Below are 21,230 nucleotides of genomic sequence, written 5' to 3'. Positions count from 1 at the left end.
GCTTCTCAAACATCTTCATACATTTTCATAGCAAAGAACAAAGAAGACACCTGTTTTGTGTGATATAGTAGTACAGTAAGTTATATTGAAACACAAAATAAGTAACCACAGAGCTTTGGCTTTTTTAACATTGTTAACCCCTTTTTTAACATTGTTAACCCCTTTTTTGTCCTCCCCACATACATTCTGTGTTGTCACTGCTGTTGTATCCTACTGAGTATCCTACTGAGGAGACCCTACCGGGAGGACCTAGATCAGGGATGTCAAACTCGCATTTTGGGGGGCAAATGCGCCCCCAGCATGGTTTTCAGAACGGCCCAATTGTGTTTTCATAGACGCACGACAAAGCCAGATGCACCATCTTTTTAACATTGTTTAACAAAGTTGAGAACGGGAATAAATAAAATAAATATTTTCTTTATCATATATCATATCACATTATCTCATATTGACATTTTCTCAATATTGTGTAGCGTTACCGTGTTGTTCCTTATAAAGTGTCTCACGATATCAGCAGCAACATATGACAACATTGCTGCTGAGTCCAGGGTGAGTGTTACACTTTATGTATTTCACTTTTTTATAAGAGACAGCTCATGTCTCTTATGCTTGAAGAGAAGAGAGAGAGAGATTGCTTTCTGCTGAGGGACTGGGGTGTTTGCCTTATTAAAGGTGCAAATCTCATCTACAGGGATTGACACCACTGGAATTCTCACACTCAGATTTATCACTGAATGTTGTATTTTTATCCGGAACCATAGGTGTTAGAAGTAAGGAGTTCAGAAAGGAAAATATCTTCTCCTATTGTGGTCAATGAACTAATTTCCACGTCCAGCCAGACTGCTGTTCTAACGTTGGCTCTATCCCAGCTGTGCTCAGACCCTGCTTTCATTCTTTCTCACTCCCCCGCACTTTGTTGTTGTGTCCTAGGTGCTCTCTCTTCCTTCCTCTGTCTCTTGCTCCCCCTCATCGTCCCCCAGGGCCCCAGCTGAGCTTCCTGATGGATCAGGAGCAGCTGAGAGGGTGCTGTTAGCTTGGCCTTGACTGGCCGCAGTTAAAAAGAGACAGGGTTGGGGTGCGGTTGGTGAGGTCGTAGAGGTAATCATTTAAAAAGTTTTCCCTAATCTCTATAGTACAAGGATTGTCTTTAAACTGTATAAGGAGTCGGACTACTATAATCTGTCATTTGTGAAGGAGGTGACCACTTGGGACAAGAATATGAGGGGTATAACGTGGAGGAGGAAGTGTTATTAGTGGCCGTTTGTAATAGGTATAGGGCCTTTATTGGAGTCCTGGGACAAGGAAACAAAGGGTCAAAAACTGTTTATGTTGTGGGCATGGGAAGACTTAGCAGGTAAGATGTGTCTGGGGGGCATTCAGCACTGGAGGGAAGCACGGGGTTGTAACGGGAGGCAGGGGAACCATTTGTGGTCACATGACTGACAAGCAGCCCACTGTCACCTCGGAAACCAGGAGCGCCGGCCGCTCTTATACAGTCATGCCTGGAATGCCGGTCGTCGCTCGGCCCAGTCTATTTCTGCTGTCTGTCGCTATTGCCTGGTAGTGCTAAGAGTTTGGCATAGGGGGCTCCCCCCCCCTCCCTCCCCCCTCTCTCTCTTTGGTTTCACTCCTCCTCTTGAGTGTGTAGCGTTGAGTTGTCAGCTCACTGGCAGTGCCTCTTTTGTTTTTGTGGCGTGGGTCTGCTGTACTTGCCTCTGTACAGTTAACTGTGGGAGGGAAAGTTGTGGAAGAGACTCATAGGGGGAAAAAGAGAGAGAGAGGGAGAGAGAGTGGAGCAAAAGAAGAAAGGGGATCAGCCAGTCAGCCAGCAAAAGAAGAGAAGAAGTGGGCGACACTTGAAGACAGACGGGAGCCAAAGGAGAGAGCCAGACATCCAGCCAGTTACAGAAGAGAGAGTGCTGTAGAGCGCGAGGTGAAAATGTCTCACCGTCTGCGTCTGTACTTCGGTTCAGGCCGCAGTAACACAGCCCCGGAGCTTCATGTCCTAGAAGGAGACTCCTCGGAGCAGCAGGGAGACAGCGATGTGGCCATGACGTTCCGCATGCAGCCACCTTCGGTGTTGAGGAGGCCATCTCTGGAGCCAGCCGTGCCACACTATTCAAGACCTCCCAGCTCTTTGGCTCTGGGCTCTGAGCATTCACTCAAACGCAGCTCCTCTATGTTCATACCCCAGCTCACCCCTTTGGCTGATCCACGGCCCACCAAGAGCTCCTCTATGCAGATCTCCCTCCAGCGCTCCAATGGACCGGGCACTGCTAATTTAAATGGATATGCAGACGATGTCCCGCCACCCTCTTACACTCCAGGACCGGCTCCTGCCTACACAGAACCAGGGGTCTGTACCAACTTTCCACTATCGCCACCACCTCCATACTGCAGCCCAGAACCTCAACCTGCAGCAAACTCACAAAGTAATTTTGCAGAGCCTGGAATGCCTAAACGTAGGGTATTCAACATTGGTCCCAATGGCCATGCTGTATGTAACAGCCAGCCAGGCATCAGTATTGGTGGAATTTGTTTCCATAGGAACTCTCCTGACGGCTCTGACATCCAGCAGTTCAGAATCCTCCCTTACAGTGGTACAGGAGATCCAGGTGGATGGTATGTCCAGCGGCAGAACTTGGACTCGGATGTCAATGGTGGCTCACAGAGACTGGTGTTCCAGGTCCAGCAAAATCAGAGTCAGGATCAGAGCCAGGGGAAGCAACCAGCTGCCTCCTTCCCAGGAGAGTACACTGATCTGGCCTTTGGCAGCTCCAAGAGTGGTCGCATGGTGTGTTACCCCAGGATTCGATTGGAGAGAACCTCGTCCCCCCAGACGTTGTCTCTGGGCAATCAAAACCAGAGATCAAACTCAGATAGCCCAACTACAGAATATAACCAAACAGAAATGGAGACGCAGAGAATCGAAGCAGAGGAAAGATCAAAAGGTTGCATTTTCAAAATCAAAGGAAAGACACCCAGAAGACAACCTCATTTCAAGATCTGTTTTACTCCAAGTGGGAGTAGAGATCAGGATATAAGCTTTAGCAATGACTCGACCAGGAATAAACCAATTAATCCACAGGTAATGATCACAAAAAATACATTTACTCGAAAATACTTTGTGAAAAGGCCTTCAACTGGTTGGATTAATATTATAAAGATAATGTACAGTGATTACTTATCTAACTTTTGAGGACAAAACTAATAACATAAAACAAAATAAAATAATAAAACTTAAACAATGTTAGTTGAATAGAAAGTGAACATAGGGAAGTTCTTTACGACTTTTGGCAGAAGAGATAACAGAAGGATGTAACACATAAGGGACATTTTATCATGTAACATGAGTTAAGTTGTGAGTATTTTACTTTGTTCAAACCAGCCCAGATGAAAAGGAAAGTAACTATTTGAAGGGCAAGAAGAGGGTGGTGACATTCTGGGAAGTGAGACACCCAGAGAGTAGCTGAGTTAAACCACAAACGCACGCACGTACATGCAGACACACACACACACACACACCCACATACACACACCGGCTCTCCTTTCACTTCACAACCGCAGGATTTAAAGGATCTGCTTAATCACATCCAAGGAAAGGAGCAGACTCAAAGAAAAAAATGCTTAAATATTTCTTGCAGTTTTTGCCTTCGTTTTAAGTCACTGAAGCATGGCTCTTACATTTTGGTAATACATTTACTGCAGCCACTGTTCTTTGAGAGTTGGCTGTTTCTATCTTTAGCTCTGCTTCAAGTGTGATAGTTGATTTTGAGCGCAGGCACTAGGCAGGCAGCATGTTTTTCTCCCTTCTGGCTCTAGGATGGTAGAGATCTTTATCCTTGCAGCTGCTCTGCAGGCGATTAAGATGTCATTACAGACCGAATGATGATGGAGACGGTTAACAAGCTATCAATATCAACATTTCCTAAAAGCCTGGAGTCTTTTTTGATGAAGGCTAGCTGTCCATTAGCTCCTTCTGTGTGACTTGTGTTCTTGTTTTTGAATGTGTCACTGTAACCATTTATTACTCACCATTGTCTTTTCTGTTTACCATTTGTATGTGCTGAAATGGCCTTTTTTGTCTCTCTTGATGGGCCCTGGTTCAGCTGAAGGACTGAGCTGGGGGTATGAATGTAGAGGAGCTGTGTAAGATGTTGTGAAGATCTAAGATTACATTGGTGTCATCACCAGCTATGTGGACACAAGCAGAACACAAGCAGAACGTGATGTTGCGTCTTTTACCGGCATCTCACAGCTAGTGGCTTTAGGAAGAGTGAGTGAGTGTGATTATTGTTCCTTCTTGCCAGTTGGATTAGCTGCAGGTGTTTTTGAGAAATTCACCTTTTAGATTTTCTTTTCTTTTGAAATTTCATACAATGATTCCACTACACCCAAAACTATAACCAGTTATTAGTCCATAATTGTTGTAGAAATGTAGAGTGAGAGTGTGAAAGTGTGGTTTATTTACCACTTCATGAATATTGTGTTTTTGGTTAGTAGCAGGATTGTATTTCTGTGGAAAGTTGCAAAGACAGCAGTGTTGTAATGTGACAGGGCTTTTATGACTTGAATGTGATTTGTGGTAACTCAGTGACATTTCTGTCCTCTAGCTGTTAGGTCAGCCACCAGCATTTTGTGAACTTGGAGCAAGCGCCAGTCCTGCACCTCACTGAAATAAATACCCTACCAATTATCTTATTTTTTCACTAAGGAAACAAAATGTTATGAGATATTGTACATAAGTGTAAGAAAAAAATCAGGAAGCGCAGTTGCATACTTCAATTCAGTGCCCTGAAGCTGTTGGCCATTCATAATAAATAACTTCTGCATGTAGCCTACAAGTGTGCTATTGCTTTTCCATGACTCCTCAACATAGGTGTGTGAGGTGTTTTATTCAAATAATCTTTAGCCTCATAGCAGTAATTTTGACAGCATTTTAGACCACGTAAGAATGTCATATTTTAAATACTTTGTTCCTCAGACACAATTGTGTTGTGATATTCTGTGCCAGGCTATTTCTAAAGCAAGAGGGAAATCCTCATACGCACCATAATGACAGGACTTCCCCCACTGGTGGCCTGTTGTAAAGCCTGTTGCATGTGAGACTCCACTGTGTGTGTGTGTGTGTGTGTGTGTGTGTGTGTGTGTGTGTGTGTGTGTGTGTGTGTGTTTGTTTGTTTGTACTGGGTAATTTGGCTGCAGAAAGCTATGCTGTGGTGCCATGCCCTCTCCAAAGCCCTGATGAAGCCCCTGATTTATACTTAGTGCCAGTGTCGTGCACCCAAAATAGAAGATCTACAAGCTCACAACGCATTGCAGCGAGATGCATTGTGAGCTTGTAGATCGGCTATTTTCGGTGAACGACTCGATTCGCAACCAAGTATAGCATATCAGGCTTTAGCCCCCCAGTTGCACAAAGAGGTCTTGCAAGCCACACGGTGGGCTATATTTACCTGGCTAAAGTTACAGTCTCACATGCAAGTCCTCTTGTAACTTGCATGTGAGATGGCTTGGGAGAGCAATTGCTGAAGGGCCTTCTGTGCTACTGCTTGTAATTTTAACACTCTATAGGTGAGGAAACCTTTTTATGAGCAGTTGAGTCACAACGGAACTGTTTCATTGTGCGACACGTTGTGAGCTTGTTGAAATGTGAATTTCGGGAAGCGCCACGTCATACGGAAAAGTATACGTCAGGCTCCAGTGTGCGATTGAGACACATCTTTAGAAATCAGACTTGAATCGCATTTCAACACACCTAGAAATGTGGTTCAAATGTCTTCTCTTTTTTTTTGCTGTTGCAGAGTTGATAAACTATCTGATTACACTCTGGACTCTGGTCCTTTTTACCCACTCTGTTAACATATTTTTCCTCTAAAAGCCCGAATTCATACTTCGTCACGTGCCTGTGTCGCGTGCCGAGAATAGCCGCTTATAGGTCCGCAAAAATCAGGCCTAACAATTAAACTTCTACAGGTATATCCTCTCCTGCCAATCGCGTCCTTCCTTTAACTACTTCTGTTTCTCTCTCTTTTTCAGTTTGTCTCTTTGTTGCTGTCGGGCAGAAACCTTGTATCTATCTCCTTATTACGTTTTTGTTTCTGAATGAATACCCTATTTTATACTTATATACATATATCCAGAAAAGTAGCGACAATAGCTGATATGCTATTTCTGAAAATGTTTGAAAGATTGTGGAAACTGTTGCCTATAATGACATGCCCGAAATAGGGATGCCAGGTTGAAAGTGGTTAAGTCTGTCTTTGGGCGCTTTTCTGAGCCAGAGAGACAGGAAACACAACAAGAGAGGGTTGTCTAACCGGGGACTCGCTGTCAGGCATTGGAGCCCATATGGTACTTGACCTAACCACTAGGGTATCGGGTTGCCCCCAGTGAAAAGTATTAACAAGAGCTTGTGACTTAATAATAATTACATTGATTGACTCCAATGGAACACCATTTCCTAAAAAGTAATAGTTTTGGACATACAAGGTTTCCACCTGACAGCGACGTCTTGCTTTGCCTTTGTCTCTAGTGAAACCTGGCCCTATGAGGCAGCTGCGGGCTCAGCTGTGACCCGGTGATGACTCTGCAAATATCTCCCCTTACGTTCACACAGCCATAAGTTTCAAGGCTTGTTATGGTTGAAGACAAGAACCGTTGGCTGCTGCGGTCCATAGCACAGCATACAGACCACAGAATCATTAGCTACTGTTCCACCGTTGCCAACTTAAGCTAGTAGTGACTTAACCACATGAACCCTAGCGTCCCTATTCTGTGATAAACATTTTGTCAAAATAGCCGAGGTCTAAGCTCATAACACAACGCAGCACGTTGTGAGCTTGTAGATCACCTATTTTGTGCGTGGATATGTTTAGGGAAAAAGCAATACAAGGTCTTGGGGGACCACGGTCAACAAAGTATATTGGGTTTAAGGGGTAGTTCACCCCTATCAAATACCCCATGAAGCCTTGACTTCATGGAGATGAAGTCAAGGCCTTTTCTTTTTTGACACATTCCTGATCCTGAGCACTAGGCAAAACTAAATAAAACAATATTAATAAACTCCAAAACAACTATCACAGTGTTATCCGGAAGGACTAAGTTAACTTATTGTTTTAAATGTAGTATTGCTTTTGTTAAGATACTATTTACTTCAATTAATTAAATATTGGAATATTGGATCAGGAATGCAAAGAGGAAAAAATTGATACTCAACATTTTATTTTGGGTGAACTACCCCTTTAAGTGGTTAATTAGATTTCCAGATCAAAACATGACGATGGCCGTCTGTTGTTTTGTTTTGACCTGCTATAGAGAGAGTAGGCTAATTGAAGTGGAATACTGTATGGTAATGCAATGCTTACGTCCACAGATGAGTATACATTTAACCATTTGCCTTTTTGAATTAGGAGTTATGCAATGTGTGAATTAAAATTAAAAGGATTAAAAGGATTACAAGGATTTGAACCAAGTGAATTAAATATTACACATTTAAGAGTCAACAACAAGACAGATATTGCAATTCACTGCAAATGTGTAAATGTTTGAGCTCTACCACCTCACTGTTGTATTTACTAAATGGTTTTGTATTTACGCTCATGTTCAATGTTTCTTTTGGGCTTTTCCAATTGGAGCAGTTCAAGGTGTGTGTCAGTATGTACTTTTAAGTGTGTGTGTGTGTGTGTGTGTGTGTGTGTGTGTGTGTGTGTGTGTGTGTGTGTGTGTGTGTGTGTGTGTGTGTGTGTGTGTGTGTGTGTGTGTGTGTGTGTGTGTGCATTTATATGTGTGACTCATTTGTAACCTATCCCCACTTGTAGTTGTAGTTGTGTAAACTGTTTATTGTTAAGTGTCATATCCACCCACTCACTGCACACCGTGCACAGCCTCTATTCATGTACTGGTCATCAGAATAAACAACTGACGTACTGGTGTGGTATTATTATCACACCTTATCCAGGGGTGAAATAGCCCTGCATGGTCAATTGAAACCACCTACATTAGGATGTTGACCAAGACCAACATTACAGTAGTAATTGTAAGAAAAATCTGATGTTTTCACTAGATGTTTCTTAATATAAAACAATCTTGTCACTTCAACTGAATTTTGATTGAAGTTTATGGAAGAACCATCTTAAATTTGTTTTAAACTGGCACACGGGAGAGTCAGATATTCCCCTAATGCACACTACCAACCCACTGAACCAGTGTCCACGATAGGGCTGTGTACCCTCCATAGGCGATTAGCAGATTAATTGGTCAGTTTAGTCTCAGTTGACCAATAATATGCTAGCTGATTAATCAGTTATTTTGTATTTGCATTGAATGAAAAATTATAAGCACTTGTTTTTTACAAGTTATGTACCAGATTTAAAGAAGTGCTTTTACATCACTGCATGTGGGAAACTGTAATTTTACAGATTTGTCAATTAAATCAACTAATCTGTTCATCTAGTCATCAAAGTTGTTGGATTATTAGTCAACTGAGAATTTGTTTAGTGGGAGGACTGGCGTAGTCTACAACCAAACACTGATACTCCATGCCTGTTGTCTAAATCAGTTGTGTCCCACACACAGGCTGTCAACAAGAATGGGATTTTCCACCTCGGACAGGTAATGACTGATTTCACCATGGGCTGCTGCTGTGTGGCTCAGTCACCTGTTGCCAATCTAAGCTTTGCCTCTCATTCTGCATTAATGGAGGCAGAAGCACAAACATAACTACAGGCTCCTCTGATTTGTCACACAAGCCCCCCTTCCCAGCGCTCCACTTCTGCCTCGTCCCTCCTCTCACTCCGTCTGACCCCCTGGCTCTAATCCGATGGCGGTTGATGTTGTGTTTCTTTGCTGGGTTCACAGGTTCTTCTCCTATGAAATGTCTCTAAAGGCCTGTCCATAAACAAACCCTAGACTGCAGCTACTACTGCTTGGACACTTGTATATAAATCTGCTTTGCCTGTGCAGGAAGGGAGTTAAATAGAAGTGTCCCCTACTGGGACACTTTATCGCTCCTAATATACAATAGACCACAGCTTTATAGTATTAGTAACCCATTGCATTTAGGACTGTAGTCACAAACAGTAACGTGACATAAACTGTTTTGCAATACTCACATATTTTCAGATCAACACAGGTGTTCAAGAACATGGCTAGAGGTTATTTCTGGATGGGACTCTCCCTTAAGTGAAAATCTGCCCTCTCATCCTATGGTGTCTCTCTGTCTGTCTGTCCCCCTCTCTCGCTCTCTGGTGTGTTTCTCTCTCTCCACACATATCTTTATCTCTATATATACACAGTATATATATATATATATTTTTGTCTTTTAAGTTTTCTCTCTCTCTCCCTTTCATTTCTTGCCCTTCCCCCCTCTCTATCCCTCCGCCTCTTGCTCTCAAATGCTGGACCTTCTGGCGGGTTTGGTAAATCCCCTCATCGTTGTGGTTTTCCCTTCCCTCTCCCTCTCCAAGCCCTGCTGGAAATGGACTTCTTGCTTTTGGTATTCTTCAGCCAGGCTGAAAAACAATCTGCTTCTAAATTGAAGGTATTAAACACAATCTGCTTGTCTTTTCTTTTTTTTCTTTTGTCTAGACCAGAGATGATTTTCTGGGACAAGTCGATGTGCCTCTCAGTCATTTGGCGGTGAGTTTGTTTCTGCTATAAGGAAGGGTATTTATGTCCACGTATGATGACTTCCATTGTTATCATTAGGTTTTTGAGTGCTCAGCTGTTCCTTATCTTCAGTTTTGTTCTGCATGGTTAACTTTTGTGAAGGTCAAGCTGAAAGTGGGTGCGTGTGCGTGCGCGTGCACGTCTTGAGTGTGTGAAAGCCCTGATCGCACAAGCAACCTGCTGTTGCAATCAAGCTGCAGAACAGCATGGAAAGAAGGCAGTCTGGAATGTAAACAGAGGTGCCCAGCCTGAGGGCGGGCTACCCTCTGAGCAAATGGAAAATGCCATGCTGACTAAATTGACACACACTCGGTTTCACGCAGAGGACTGTTGTCAGATATCAAGTTTTTAAAAACAATTAACACATGGAGTCCATCAACGCTAATTGAGAGGCCAATAGCCATTAGGTTACACAATTTTTTTGACTGCATTTGTGAAACTCAAACACATAGACAGAATTAATTCAGAAGTTTAACCACATTAGCCCTATTATGTATATACTTTTCTATTAACATGTGCTGTGAGATATGATCTTGTAGCGTACTCAAGCAGCTGTAAGGTCTATCTAATGTCATTTTTTAAGCCAAACTTCATATTGGCATCTTTTTAAAACGTAAGGCAGCAGGCAATGTGAGTTTGGTCCTGAGTCCAAACTGACATCAGCCAAGAAGTAGGTCAGATGGCGTGTGTTTATGTGCACATTTGATCCAACAACCTCTTCAATGAATACATGATGTAGGTCAGGCTGATTCATAGTCACAGATCATTCCTTTACTCACCACCTCTGTGCTTGCTTCTGTTAGGCATTCTTCCATTAAGCCTGTCAGCTACAATAATTTGTAGGAGGCTTCTAGCTACGTTGGCCCTATGAATCACTGTGTCTCAAGTCCTGGACATTTTCTTGCCTTCAATTCATCTCTGAGTCACCCAGGCGATGTAGCTTCGGACCACGTTGTGAGATAATGCTGAAGTAGAGGAATCATCAGTTAGTTTGAACCACTAAAGACCTGTTTTATACTTCGTCATATGACAGTGATGCGTGGCAAAACTAACAGATATACAAGCTCACAACACGTCGCATTATGACACGTGAGCGTAGATCTGCTATATTGGCTATTTAAGAAAAACAGTTCTCGCCTAGAAAATTGGGATTTCAGGTTGAAAGTGGTTAAAAGTACATCTGTTGATGTAATATAATAGAATGTACTGTATTTGTTTCCTCATTAAATAATGAGCTGTCAGTACTGACATGTTAAGTGAGATCAGAGAATATCCTTTTCTGCTGTTCAGGGTGTAACTGGAGAAACTCAACATTGCATAATGACTCCGCTGGAGATGGACTGTGTACTACCTATTATAGCTCTGATATTTTGATACTTTATGAGTCTAACGTCTTAGTTGGTTGTACATGCTGTTGATTGATATTAAATAAGTCTTGTTGTTGTTGATTTACAGACAGAGGACCCTGCCATGGAGAGGCCTTACACATTTAAAGACTTTCTTTTGCGGCCCAGAAGGTTTGTTTCTATGGGATGTGACATGTTGACTGGCCACTTAATGTGGGCAATGATGACTACCAGTATGTAGCCTGTGGTGTTAAATTAGTTGCAACTTCAAATCATGCTCCCGAAAAAGCTTTTGTGGGGGAACGTCATTGGCGAGGCACAAGTTAACTGCCTGTGATTAGCCTGTACAGACTGTGTTGCTCACCGCAACAGTCTGTAATGAACCTTGTCGACTTTCTGTATGCAAATTAACAAATCAAAATATGCCAAAACTTCGGCTTGTCTGCACTCATGTACCGATAGATGTATGTGAGATTTTGGCAGATTTTGCTTTCCCCATTGTGCTGTTTTGTAAAGGTGTTTTTGAAACATCTGCGCCTGTAGCGAGGCGTCTCTGTGTGAACTCCAAACTATATCTGATCAAACCGCCACAGAACCAAGGCTTGCTTTGTAAAGAAGGAACAACTTCGCTGTCATTGTATCCACGTGTTAGTGCTCATGGGAATCAACTACCACCACCAAAAAAGGCTGTGAAAAGGCTGGCCGACGGTTCAAGGCTCCAAAAGTAGACAGGTCCACAAATACAGATTTCAGGTATTTTATTTACCTCCAAACAATTTACAGACAGTGCTAAGGCCCATGAGTAAACCAACACCCCTCCTCCTCTACAGTGCTTGGCCCCTTCCAATCAACAGGATTGCCAGCACTGCAGAGGAGCCAACAAATGCTTCAACTTCTCCACAGTGTCAATAAATAAACAAATAAACATATTTAAAACCCTTCTCAGTCCTTGAGTGAAATGTCAGATGTGCACTGTAAAGAAAACATGCAACACAACACCACTAAACCCACTCTTCCCAGCCGGCTTGATGGTGATTGCTTTTGGAAGCAGCTGTGTAGTGTGTGTGCATGCAACGCTCCTCAGTACTGTCTATAGGGCACGGGCTGCCCTGTGACAGGTACAGTGTGGAGTTTTTTTTATAGGCAATACCTTTTTACCCCCTTTTTCCTCCCCACTTTAGTCGCCAATTAATTCCCCCCCACGTGCATTTCTCACTGCTGTTGTATCCTACTGACTCATCTGCCAGTGAGGAGCCCCCACCGGGAAGAGTTAGGGCCTTCGTCCTACTCCTCCCGTCCTACTCCTCCCCGCCCAACACACAGAGATGAACTACTCTGTCAAAGTTTCATATATGAAATCATGTCAGTTTTTGCCCTGTTTTGATCGTAGCACTGGGTATGTTGTGTTGCAGACAGAAAGTCATGTTCCTTACAGGCTCTGATGTGCAGCAACCCAAATGAGCAGCACCCACAGACACAATGCATGGGCTAAGCTGTGATCATTAGTTTGTCTGCATTTCTTTCTCAAAATGATGAGAACCCTCGCAGCAAGGCTGTGGTAAAACGGGTGAAACAGGATAGAGTGAGAAGCTGTTAGTTAGTTACACAGGCGCAGTTTACACAGTGAGAAGGAGAAGTTACACACACATTTAAATGGGGGTTTTCCAATCCCCTGACGGCCCAGAGCATGAATGAAGAGCAAAATGGCCAACGTGTGAATTTGGTAAATTGAGGGACAGTTCAGAGTTATGTCATTTTTTATTTATTTCTCTTGGTGCGTTATTTTTTGTCATTTTTCCTCCAGTCACAAGTCCAGGGTGAAGGGCTACCTGCGACTGAAGATGGCGTATCTACCCAAGCAAGGAGGACCGGAAGAGGAGGCTGGTGAGATGAGGGAGGAGACGGAGGTGAGTTCTCTGCACCTGTTTTAGAGCAGAAGCTCTGGTCTCACTTCAGGCTCTCCTTTACCATCTTATTCACAATATAACAAGACGGGGTCTAAAACCTGAATGGGCTCCATTTGGATCTCAGAATTAATATGGCCTGTGTCATCTACAGTATGACCTACGTATCTATGATGTGTGACTCCATGTTTGGGCAAGGTTTCAGCCCTATCCAACCGCCATGGACTTCAGTTATAGCATTATATAAAGTTAAATAACTCAAAAAAGATTTAAAACATGTGGGGAAAAAGACATGCGTGGAGGTATGCATGTCCATGGCCTCCTGGCAGTGTAAATATGTCACAGCGGTTTGCGAGTTTGGTCTCGTACAGAGTCAGACACGCAGACAGACGGACCCATTTCTAGGCGACTTGCCTCCTACACAGCCACGCCATAGAAAGATGGCCCTGCCAAACCAGATCCTATTTTAGTTGTCCTGAGTTCTTGAATCGTATCCTGAGTTCTTGAATCGTATATCTTTTCTGATTGTATAATTCCTTTCACTTGATCGAATAATAGTTTATTTATTTAAGAATTGCTTTAGACTGAGGTCAGGACATTTTATTTTTTAAAGAATTCAAGCAGTACCCTTTAGCCAAAAATGTGGAGACAATGTCTTCTGCAGGTTAGGGCCTGGAAAGTTAATTTACAGTACTCCCCCTTATTTGAAGAAATAGGAGATTTGTTGCCTCTCTCTCTTGCTCGCTCACGCTGTGGATTGTTTTTGCACTCATATGCATGAGTGAGGGCATTAGAGAGTATGATGGGGAGTATATATTTTCAGACAATGAAAGACTGCATAGATAAAGTGACATTTAACAGGCTAAGAAGGAAAACCGAAATGTCAGTTCTCTAACCTCCTTACACTTCCTGTTCCCTCTGTGTGTGGGAGGGGAACACACACAAAAAACATAATTTGCAGACTATATGGAATTAACTTTTTTTTTAACATTTTTATTACAATACTCTTTTGAACTGCAAATGAAACACAGTAAATCTGCGCTACTAATGAACTCTGTCTCTTTCCACTGCTTCTGTTGCATTTCCCTTTCCAACTCGTCTCTCACCCTCCATTGACCAGGGTTGGGAAGACTCTGCGGATTCTGCCACCCAGCGTCCTCCGCAGTTGCTGCCCCCGCTACCCGCAGGTTGGGAGGAGAAGGTGGACAACTTGGGCCGTACCTACTATGTGAACCACAACAACCGCACCACACAGTGGAAACGGCCCTCCAACATGTATGCCTGATCTTAAACCATAATATATGCATAGGTTTTGAACACAGACGATCTGCAAGCTCACAACGCATTGCATCACGACACGTTGTGAGTATAAATCAGGCTTGAGTAAGTGTGTGTATGTCTTTGTTTTTCAGGGATGTGATTGCAGAGACGGAGAGCGACAGCCAACAGCGCCAGATCAACCTGGACGCTCACCGTGTGTTCCGTGCCCGCCGTCACATCAGTGAAGACCTGGAGGGTGAACACCTGGAGGCCATCAGAGACATGGAGAATGTGAGACACACACCTTCAGTTATTCAAGTCAACTAGTAATCATTACCCGTACGTGTGTTATTCACATCTGCATAACTCGGCGTAGTGGCTCATAAATTGAACATTTGCCCTTGTCATTGAATTGCGATCTCCTTTCTTGTAGTCGTGGGAACTAATCACAGAAGAGGACTCCAACGACCGCTTGGCCCAGTCCCAGCCAGGCCCCTCGGTTTCCATGACACCCCAGCCCCCACAGACGCCAGTACCGCCGGAGTTCTCAGAGGATTTGAACCTGCGGCTGTCACTTACCCCTGATACCAATGGAGAGGTGCCAGGGCCGAGCTCTGCTCTGGTGAGACGATACTACTCGGTTACGTCAATCGCTACATTTGATTGAATCTAGACCAGTGGTTCTCAATGTGGGGAACCCCGAGGACTCGCAGGGGTACTTGGGAGGATTCCAGGGGGTCCTTAGCTAAATTATTGATACCTGAAACAAAATGTCCTTTAAATTAAAAAGGTTGAGAACCACTGACCATCTAGATGTTTTGTCTGATCCCAGATTATGCTGGTGTGGTGACTGGTTTATTATGCCTGTAATACGGTGATTTTTCCATCTGTCTCTCATCAGTATGTATTCTCTTCTCTGTTCTAACAGAGCCAGCTGTCCAACAGACTTCGCTCCTCCAGTATGACGGATGGCGTTAGCGATCAGGCCCAGGCTCCTCCCCCATTGGTATGCATTGATCTCCCCTCTGTTCTTCATCCTCCATTTCTCTCCAACCTCTCCCAACCTGTTTTTCTCTTCCATTGTTCCCCATTGGTTCACCTGTGGCTTGTCGTATAGTGAATATCTTCATTGTATTTTGATGCCTTTGCTTCACTGAATGTCTTGAAACGACATGTTGCGTTTATCTTTCTCCTCTATCACGCACACTTCTCTTTACCGTGGACGTAGACGTAGACGCCTAGACGGTGTCCAAATCGTCACCCATGATCGTCTTCTCTGTCCATAACTTGCAGTACATCATACCACACTTCCTGCACCACGTTCTGCACCTTCACCTCCTACTCTTGTCACTTCAACTGTGTCCTTCCCGCCGCTCCCTCTTTTCTTTTTTTTTTCTTCTTTCCCGCAACTCCTCTGCGTTGGTCGTGATTCGTTCTCTGCCAGTTCTGCAGCCTCAGATAAACCCCTGGCGTTTGCTGGGCTGTGTGCCAGCAGAACACTCGGGTGGGGATACAATAGAAATCAAGCGCACTCAGACTGACGAGTCCTGTAGAGGCTGGTGTTTGACGACAACCACTTTCACCTTGGCGTCCCTATTTTAAGCATGTCATCGTAGGTGAATATTAGTTTTTTAAATGAGAAATCAGAATTGTTAAAAAATAGCAGAACTACAAGCTGACAAGACATTGCATCAAATTTGATCAAATTAGTAAAAAAAAATAGCTGATCTATAAGCTCACATGCATTTCGATGCAACGCATTGTGAACTTGTATCTATTATTCATGAAAATGTGTGAATGGGACTTAGTGGCCCTATATACTTAATTATAATAATAGATCAGGAAGATCACAACGCGTCGCATTGGGGTGAGTTTTGAGCTCTGCTGTTTTAGAATTCTTTTAATATTTTGATTTTTTTCTTTTTACATTTTACGTGACATGCCAAAAACTAGGGACGAAAAGTTGAATTTAAGTGCAGAAAAGTCTCCAGATGCAACCAAACTCGCCCTGAGTCATAGCATGGATGTGCGCATCAGCTGAATATTCAGGGACTGTCACAGGATCTGATCTGATGAGCGTGCCTCCCACGGAGTCGAGTCATAGTAAACAGCTTGGCATTGTCTGCATGCCAAGACTTACAGGTGCTGAAGTCAGCGTTTTCCCTCAATGACTATCTTTGAGAGATTTGACAGTAGGCACTTTTATAAGCCATCAGTGAGAAAATGTATTATACGCATGTTTTGGTGCCCTACATTAGGCCTGATCACATTTTCCGGAGGAGGTAGTGAGTAGTTCAGTGTGTGGGATTGCAGTTGTTATATCAGCAGTGGAAGGCTACCAAAACAGACACACATCCATGATAAGACTTTCAAATGCTTCCGCCTAACAGTCCTCGGAAGTTCTGAAAATGAGCAGAAAATAAAACCCGCCTCCCCCCAACTTACGTTTTGCCTGTGCAGTCGTGTGAATACATTTAGCTAGAAACCACATTAGTCGAAGCCTAGCTAGCTAGCTGCTTAGTTGAAATGGAAAAATGGAAGGATCGAATACCCTTCCAGTCTGAAGAGCAGATGACAGCTTCCTGTTCTCAACTTTTACGGGGCAGAATTACAGACTCTCTTTAGCACTCTAAGATTGTGGAAGAGATAGCCTGGCTTGAGACTAGTAATCCATAAGCAGCAAGGTTTTCCAAAATATTCCATAGATTTTCTTTAGTTAACAGAATCATTTTTGCCTTAACATTGTGATATTGGCCTATGAAATCTTTGTACGTCTATTGCTTAATTACTGTACATACTGTACTTCATAATTATTTTACCGTAGTACTGAATGATATACAGTATATGTTTCAAAATCGACATTGTGATGTACGCATATGCAAGAGTCACATTGCAAAGGCTGCAGTGTAAGGCAAATGTGGTGCATCGGTCACGTTACGCCAAAACGCTTACTGCTTGATGCGAGGTTCGTGTCTTATCATGAAGAAAAACAGGCTAGTCGATGCTAGCTGACATGCTCTGTGTGCAGTGTACCAGTAAATTGTTCTCGGTAATGTGCTGATCGATTCCATTACAATGACAAAACTAGTGTTACACGTGGAACTGTGAGTGTAGAAGAAGAAGTGGGTCTTTACCTGCTTTTAAAAAAAATCTTTGATTTTGCCTCAGTCATACATACATATGTTTAGGAGGTTTGTTCCATTATTTAGGTGCATAATTTGAAAAAGCTGCATCTCCAATTTTATTTTTAGTGTGGCTTTGCGTGTCTAGTAGACCCACCATGAAGGACCTCGTCACTCTTGAGGGAGCATAAGGCTGTTTAGAGCTTTATGAAGTATATGAGTAGGAAACCTTTTGCATGCAACCGGGAGCCAGTGCAATGTGGCCAATGTGGATGAACATTATTTCCTTTCTCTCTGTTATTAGTTTTTTTTATTTAAAAAGACGATATGTACCCAAAACGGGTACATATCATGCATTCCATGCATTTAAGTGCAGTGTTTAAATGTGATTGTGGGTGGATAAGTACTGTGTACTGTACAGGAAAATGCGTGTATTTGGCTCTTAGGTTAAATTAATTAATTAAACCTAAATACGTGTTTGTTTTGCTGCCCCATTGCTTTGTTTTGACAGCCTTCACTGTTAGTGGTGAAATTACACTATTCAACATGTGTTGTACATCCACTGTCTATACATTTGTCTTTGGTGACAAATCAGCGGTGTGTTTGTGTGCGTGCACACGCGCACGTTCGTGTGTGTACTTTCAATCTGGGACTAGGCAAACAATGGAGACAGTGAATGGAAGGCAAATCATTTTAATGATAGTGAACTTTATTAAGTGCTTTTCAAAACAGGGTTTCAAAGTGCTTTACAACAGCAAGACAAAATACAGCAAAAAATCTATGGATAAAATGCAATCAATTTAAACAAATTAAGACAAACATGAAATGGTATAAAAGAACATAAGCAGAAATAAAACGGGAAATAAAGATGTAAAGCAGTGATTTAAAGGATGGCAATGACTTTGCTAGCCTTAGATTCAGGTACTTGGTTACTTAATTTATCAGAGGTAAAAGCAAATATATTAATTTTGATACAGAACTGCTTGTGCTTTATAGCAATCATCTGTGTGAATTCATGTGTATTGATTTGGTGTCTGCTATAGCAGTTTGCACACAAGACGTTTTTCGTTTTTTTTTGTTTGTTCTGTAGCTTTAATAATCTTTTCTAAGCGAGTTGAGAGTTTGTGTGTATGTTGCATTGGCCAGGGAATAAATGTATAGTTTAACGAAAGATAAAATGTTTGTCTTCTACTGAAAATAATCAAGGTTGACTCATCTGATTGCTGATGAAATCGATTAACTAAAAAAAAAGCATAGCAGGCCGACTCCCTTTCCCTCTAATCCAATCACACTACTGTTAATAGTTTGTTGATTTAATGCGATCCCTCCTGCTACCTATCAACCTCACAGTTCTGCTTAATTCATACTCTGACATCCAAGGTCACAATGCTTGTATATCGTCTATTTTTGCCACGAGACACCGTTGTGCTACAACTTATGAATCAGCTTTAGTATCACCTTGCGTATCCTCCCCTGTCTTGTCTCTCCTCTCTCACTACTACACCAACAACCACCTTAACCGTGATCTTTTTTCTTCTTACGCTCCCACCTTCATGGACCCCATGATCACAAGGAACCTGTTCCCCTCTTTCTGACGAGTCATTCCTGACACCCCTGTCTTTTGCCTCGATCCCCACTCCCCTCCACTCTCCTCCGTCCATGTAATTCTTCTCCTTACCAATCAACTGGGCTCTCACTTTGCTCATTGAACTCTACTCACTAAGCCTCCACCCACTTGCTCTGTAAACTAAAGACCCTCTTCCACCCATGTTGTCTACCAGCCGCAGAGTTCCCAGACCAGAAGAACGAGAGCTCAAACTGTCACAGGCGTTGAGGAGCCCATGGTAATATTCTCAGTCTACAGTGTATATATACCCTCTCCGTTGTACATCTCTCATTGGGAGTATTCGTCTCTGCACCCCCACCCCACTGTGGATTAATCTTTACCCCCCCCCCCTTTTTTTTTACATAAACACTAATGATTAAAATCAAAATACATCAATTGGCAAAATACGCCAATTCAAACAAGGTATTAACCAAGACATAATAAACTCTGTGGTCATCAACCTTTTTTGTTTTTTTGTTTAAAATGGTCAATTCCAGTGAAATGGATGGAGTGGTAATGCTAAAGGCATTCCTTTATTGTTGCACAAATTTGCTTTGTATAAGAAAAATAGTGAGTGTTGTCTTACAGCCAAAGATGGCTTCCCTTTTAGTTTATGAATTACCGTATGTGTCGAATAAGAATATGTAAGAAGTCTGAAAGTGAAATGGCACACTATTATGTTAAATGTGGTCAAAATGTCTCTCTGGCATTCACTTACTAATATCATATTAATGCTTTATGTGCGTCCTTCTGTAGTGTCATCACTCAGTTGACTACAAATTTCATTCATCTTTATGTTGAACATGGTTACACATGGTTTATTTAATTGCTCACATTTCTTCTATATGGTGTTGTGTCCTTGTGTGAGTCTGAGTTCGTTGTTTGTAGTTTGTGACTTCCATTTTAAACAGTATCCCTAACTTACTTAAAGCCCCTTGCACAGTCTGTTTTATTCACACGGAAAAAAACGGAAAAACAAACACACACTTTGCTGTGACCTCTTGCACACATACTCTGACACTTGCCGTCCGACGAGTGGCTGCGGCAGTCAAGCCCAGTTTGATTCCTGCATTTATTTTTCAGATACGTTAAGATTGACCAATCTTTTTTTTTTTATTGGCCTCAGTGTTCAAAGACCTTAAGATGTATTTGTGACTATTGTACTTGTACAGCTATCGAACAAAATAATTAAGCTCTTGTGATGTTTGTCCACAGTTAATGTTAACCACTTAAAGGGGATAATACCACCCATTTTCAACATTAAACTATGTCCTTTATATAGGGTTGATGTGTAGAAATGAGAAAAAGGTCCCCACCTTCTGTGCAGCCTACAACCGGTGAATTGATTTTTTTGGGGTCATGTGATCACTGACGGACGGCTGCTGTAGTCTTTGGCCCGCCCTCTAGGCAGCCTCGCTGCTAGAATGGGGATTTTACTTCTCTCTGAAACCGCGTGGATTGAACATAAACGTAGGACTTGTTGGAGCATTTTCAGCCAGTTGAGTTGTGTTATCTGCAAGTCCTATGTCTTGTGAAACAGAATATATAATCATATGCCATTATAATCTAATACGATATACTTGCAGCGAGGCTGCCTAGAGGGCGGGCCAAAAACTACCGCCAAAAAAATCGATTCTCCGGTTCTAGGCTGCGCAGAAGGTGGGGGACTTTTTCTAATTTCCCCACATCAGCACTAAGGTATATAAATGACATAGTTTCCCCCTTTCTCCCTATACCCCTTTTAAGCTATTTGAAAAATAGCCAATTTAAATGCTCACAATGTTGTGACGCGACACAATGTGAGCTAGAAGATTGGTTATTTTAGAAACATTTTGAAAATCTGCCCTAAATAGGGACTGCAGGTTGAAATGATAATAAGAATAATAAGATTTTAAAAAGTGTAGTGCAATGGAAAGGCATATATTTGAAAAGAGTACTTATGGAATAACAAAAAATGTACGAGTTTACTTCCTGAAATGATCGTTTTACATCATGGTAGAAGAGTTCCTCCTGTTGTCTCTCCCTGAAGGCGTCCAGCTCATGTTAACTAGTTGGGTCTTTGCTTTGCTCTCTCTCTGCCTTCACTGGGCTCTAGTCTCCGTCGGGAGCTGCTTCCGCCTTGACTACCCCTGGCCTACCACCGGAATGGGAGGAGAGGAAGGACGCCAAAGGACGCACTTATTATGTCAACCATACCAAGCGCACTACCACCTGGACCAGGCCCGTTGTGCAGGTACACACGTCTGAAGGTTTGGGACGGCTGTGCTTGTTGCACGGCACCGACTGGACCTTATCGGTCTTATTCCGGGTCATTGTCTTCAAC

At 42.7% G+C, this 21,230-nt stretch overlaps 1 protein-coding gene across 6 annotated transcripts in view; it reads left to right on the top strand.

Moving 5' to 3' along the window:
• The window catches only part of nedd4l (NEDD4 like E3 ubiquitin protein ligase), a 62,206-nt gene that overhangs the window by 16,449 nt on the left and 24,527 nt on the right, over positions 1-21,230 (top strand). The window contains exons 1-11 of one of the 6 annotated variants that reach the window (XM_084047908.1): positions 1,712-3,088; positions 8,578-8,613; positions 9,589-9,639; positions 11,125-11,186; positions 12,820-12,922; positions 14,040-14,194; positions 14,332-14,470; positions 14,613-14,801; positions 15,108-15,185; positions 19,083-19,145; positions 21,003-21,140. In XM_084047908.1, the coding sequence (XP_083904034.1) occupies positions 1,940-3,088; positions 8,578-8,613; positions 9,589-9,639; positions 11,125-11,186; positions 12,820-12,922; positions 14,040-14,194; positions 14,332-14,470; positions 14,613-14,801; positions 15,108-15,185; positions 19,083-19,145; positions 21,003-21,140 (2,163 nt within the window). In that variant the 5' untranslated portion in view covers positions 1,712-1,939. Of the gene's footprint in view, positions 1-1,710; positions 3,089-8,577; positions 8,614-9,588; positions 9,640-11,124; positions 11,187-12,819; positions 12,923-14,039; positions 14,195-14,331; positions 14,471-14,612; positions 14,802-15,107; positions 15,186-19,082; positions 19,146-21,002; positions 21,141-21,230 lie in introns of those variants that run through there. The other 5 variants (XM_084047906.1, XM_084047903.1, XM_084047907.1 and 2 more) reach the window with 5 other exon arrangements.

Source organism: Gymnoscopelus microlampas, assembly GCF_963454915.1.
Source record: "Gymnoscopelus microlampas genome assembly, chromosome: 21".
Classification (NCBI taxonomy): Eukaryota; Metazoa; Chordata; class Actinopteri; order Myctophiformes; family Myctophidae; genus Gymnoscopelus; species Gymnoscopelus microlampas.
This window is presented reverse-complemented; position numbering and strand designations above follow the sequence as displayed.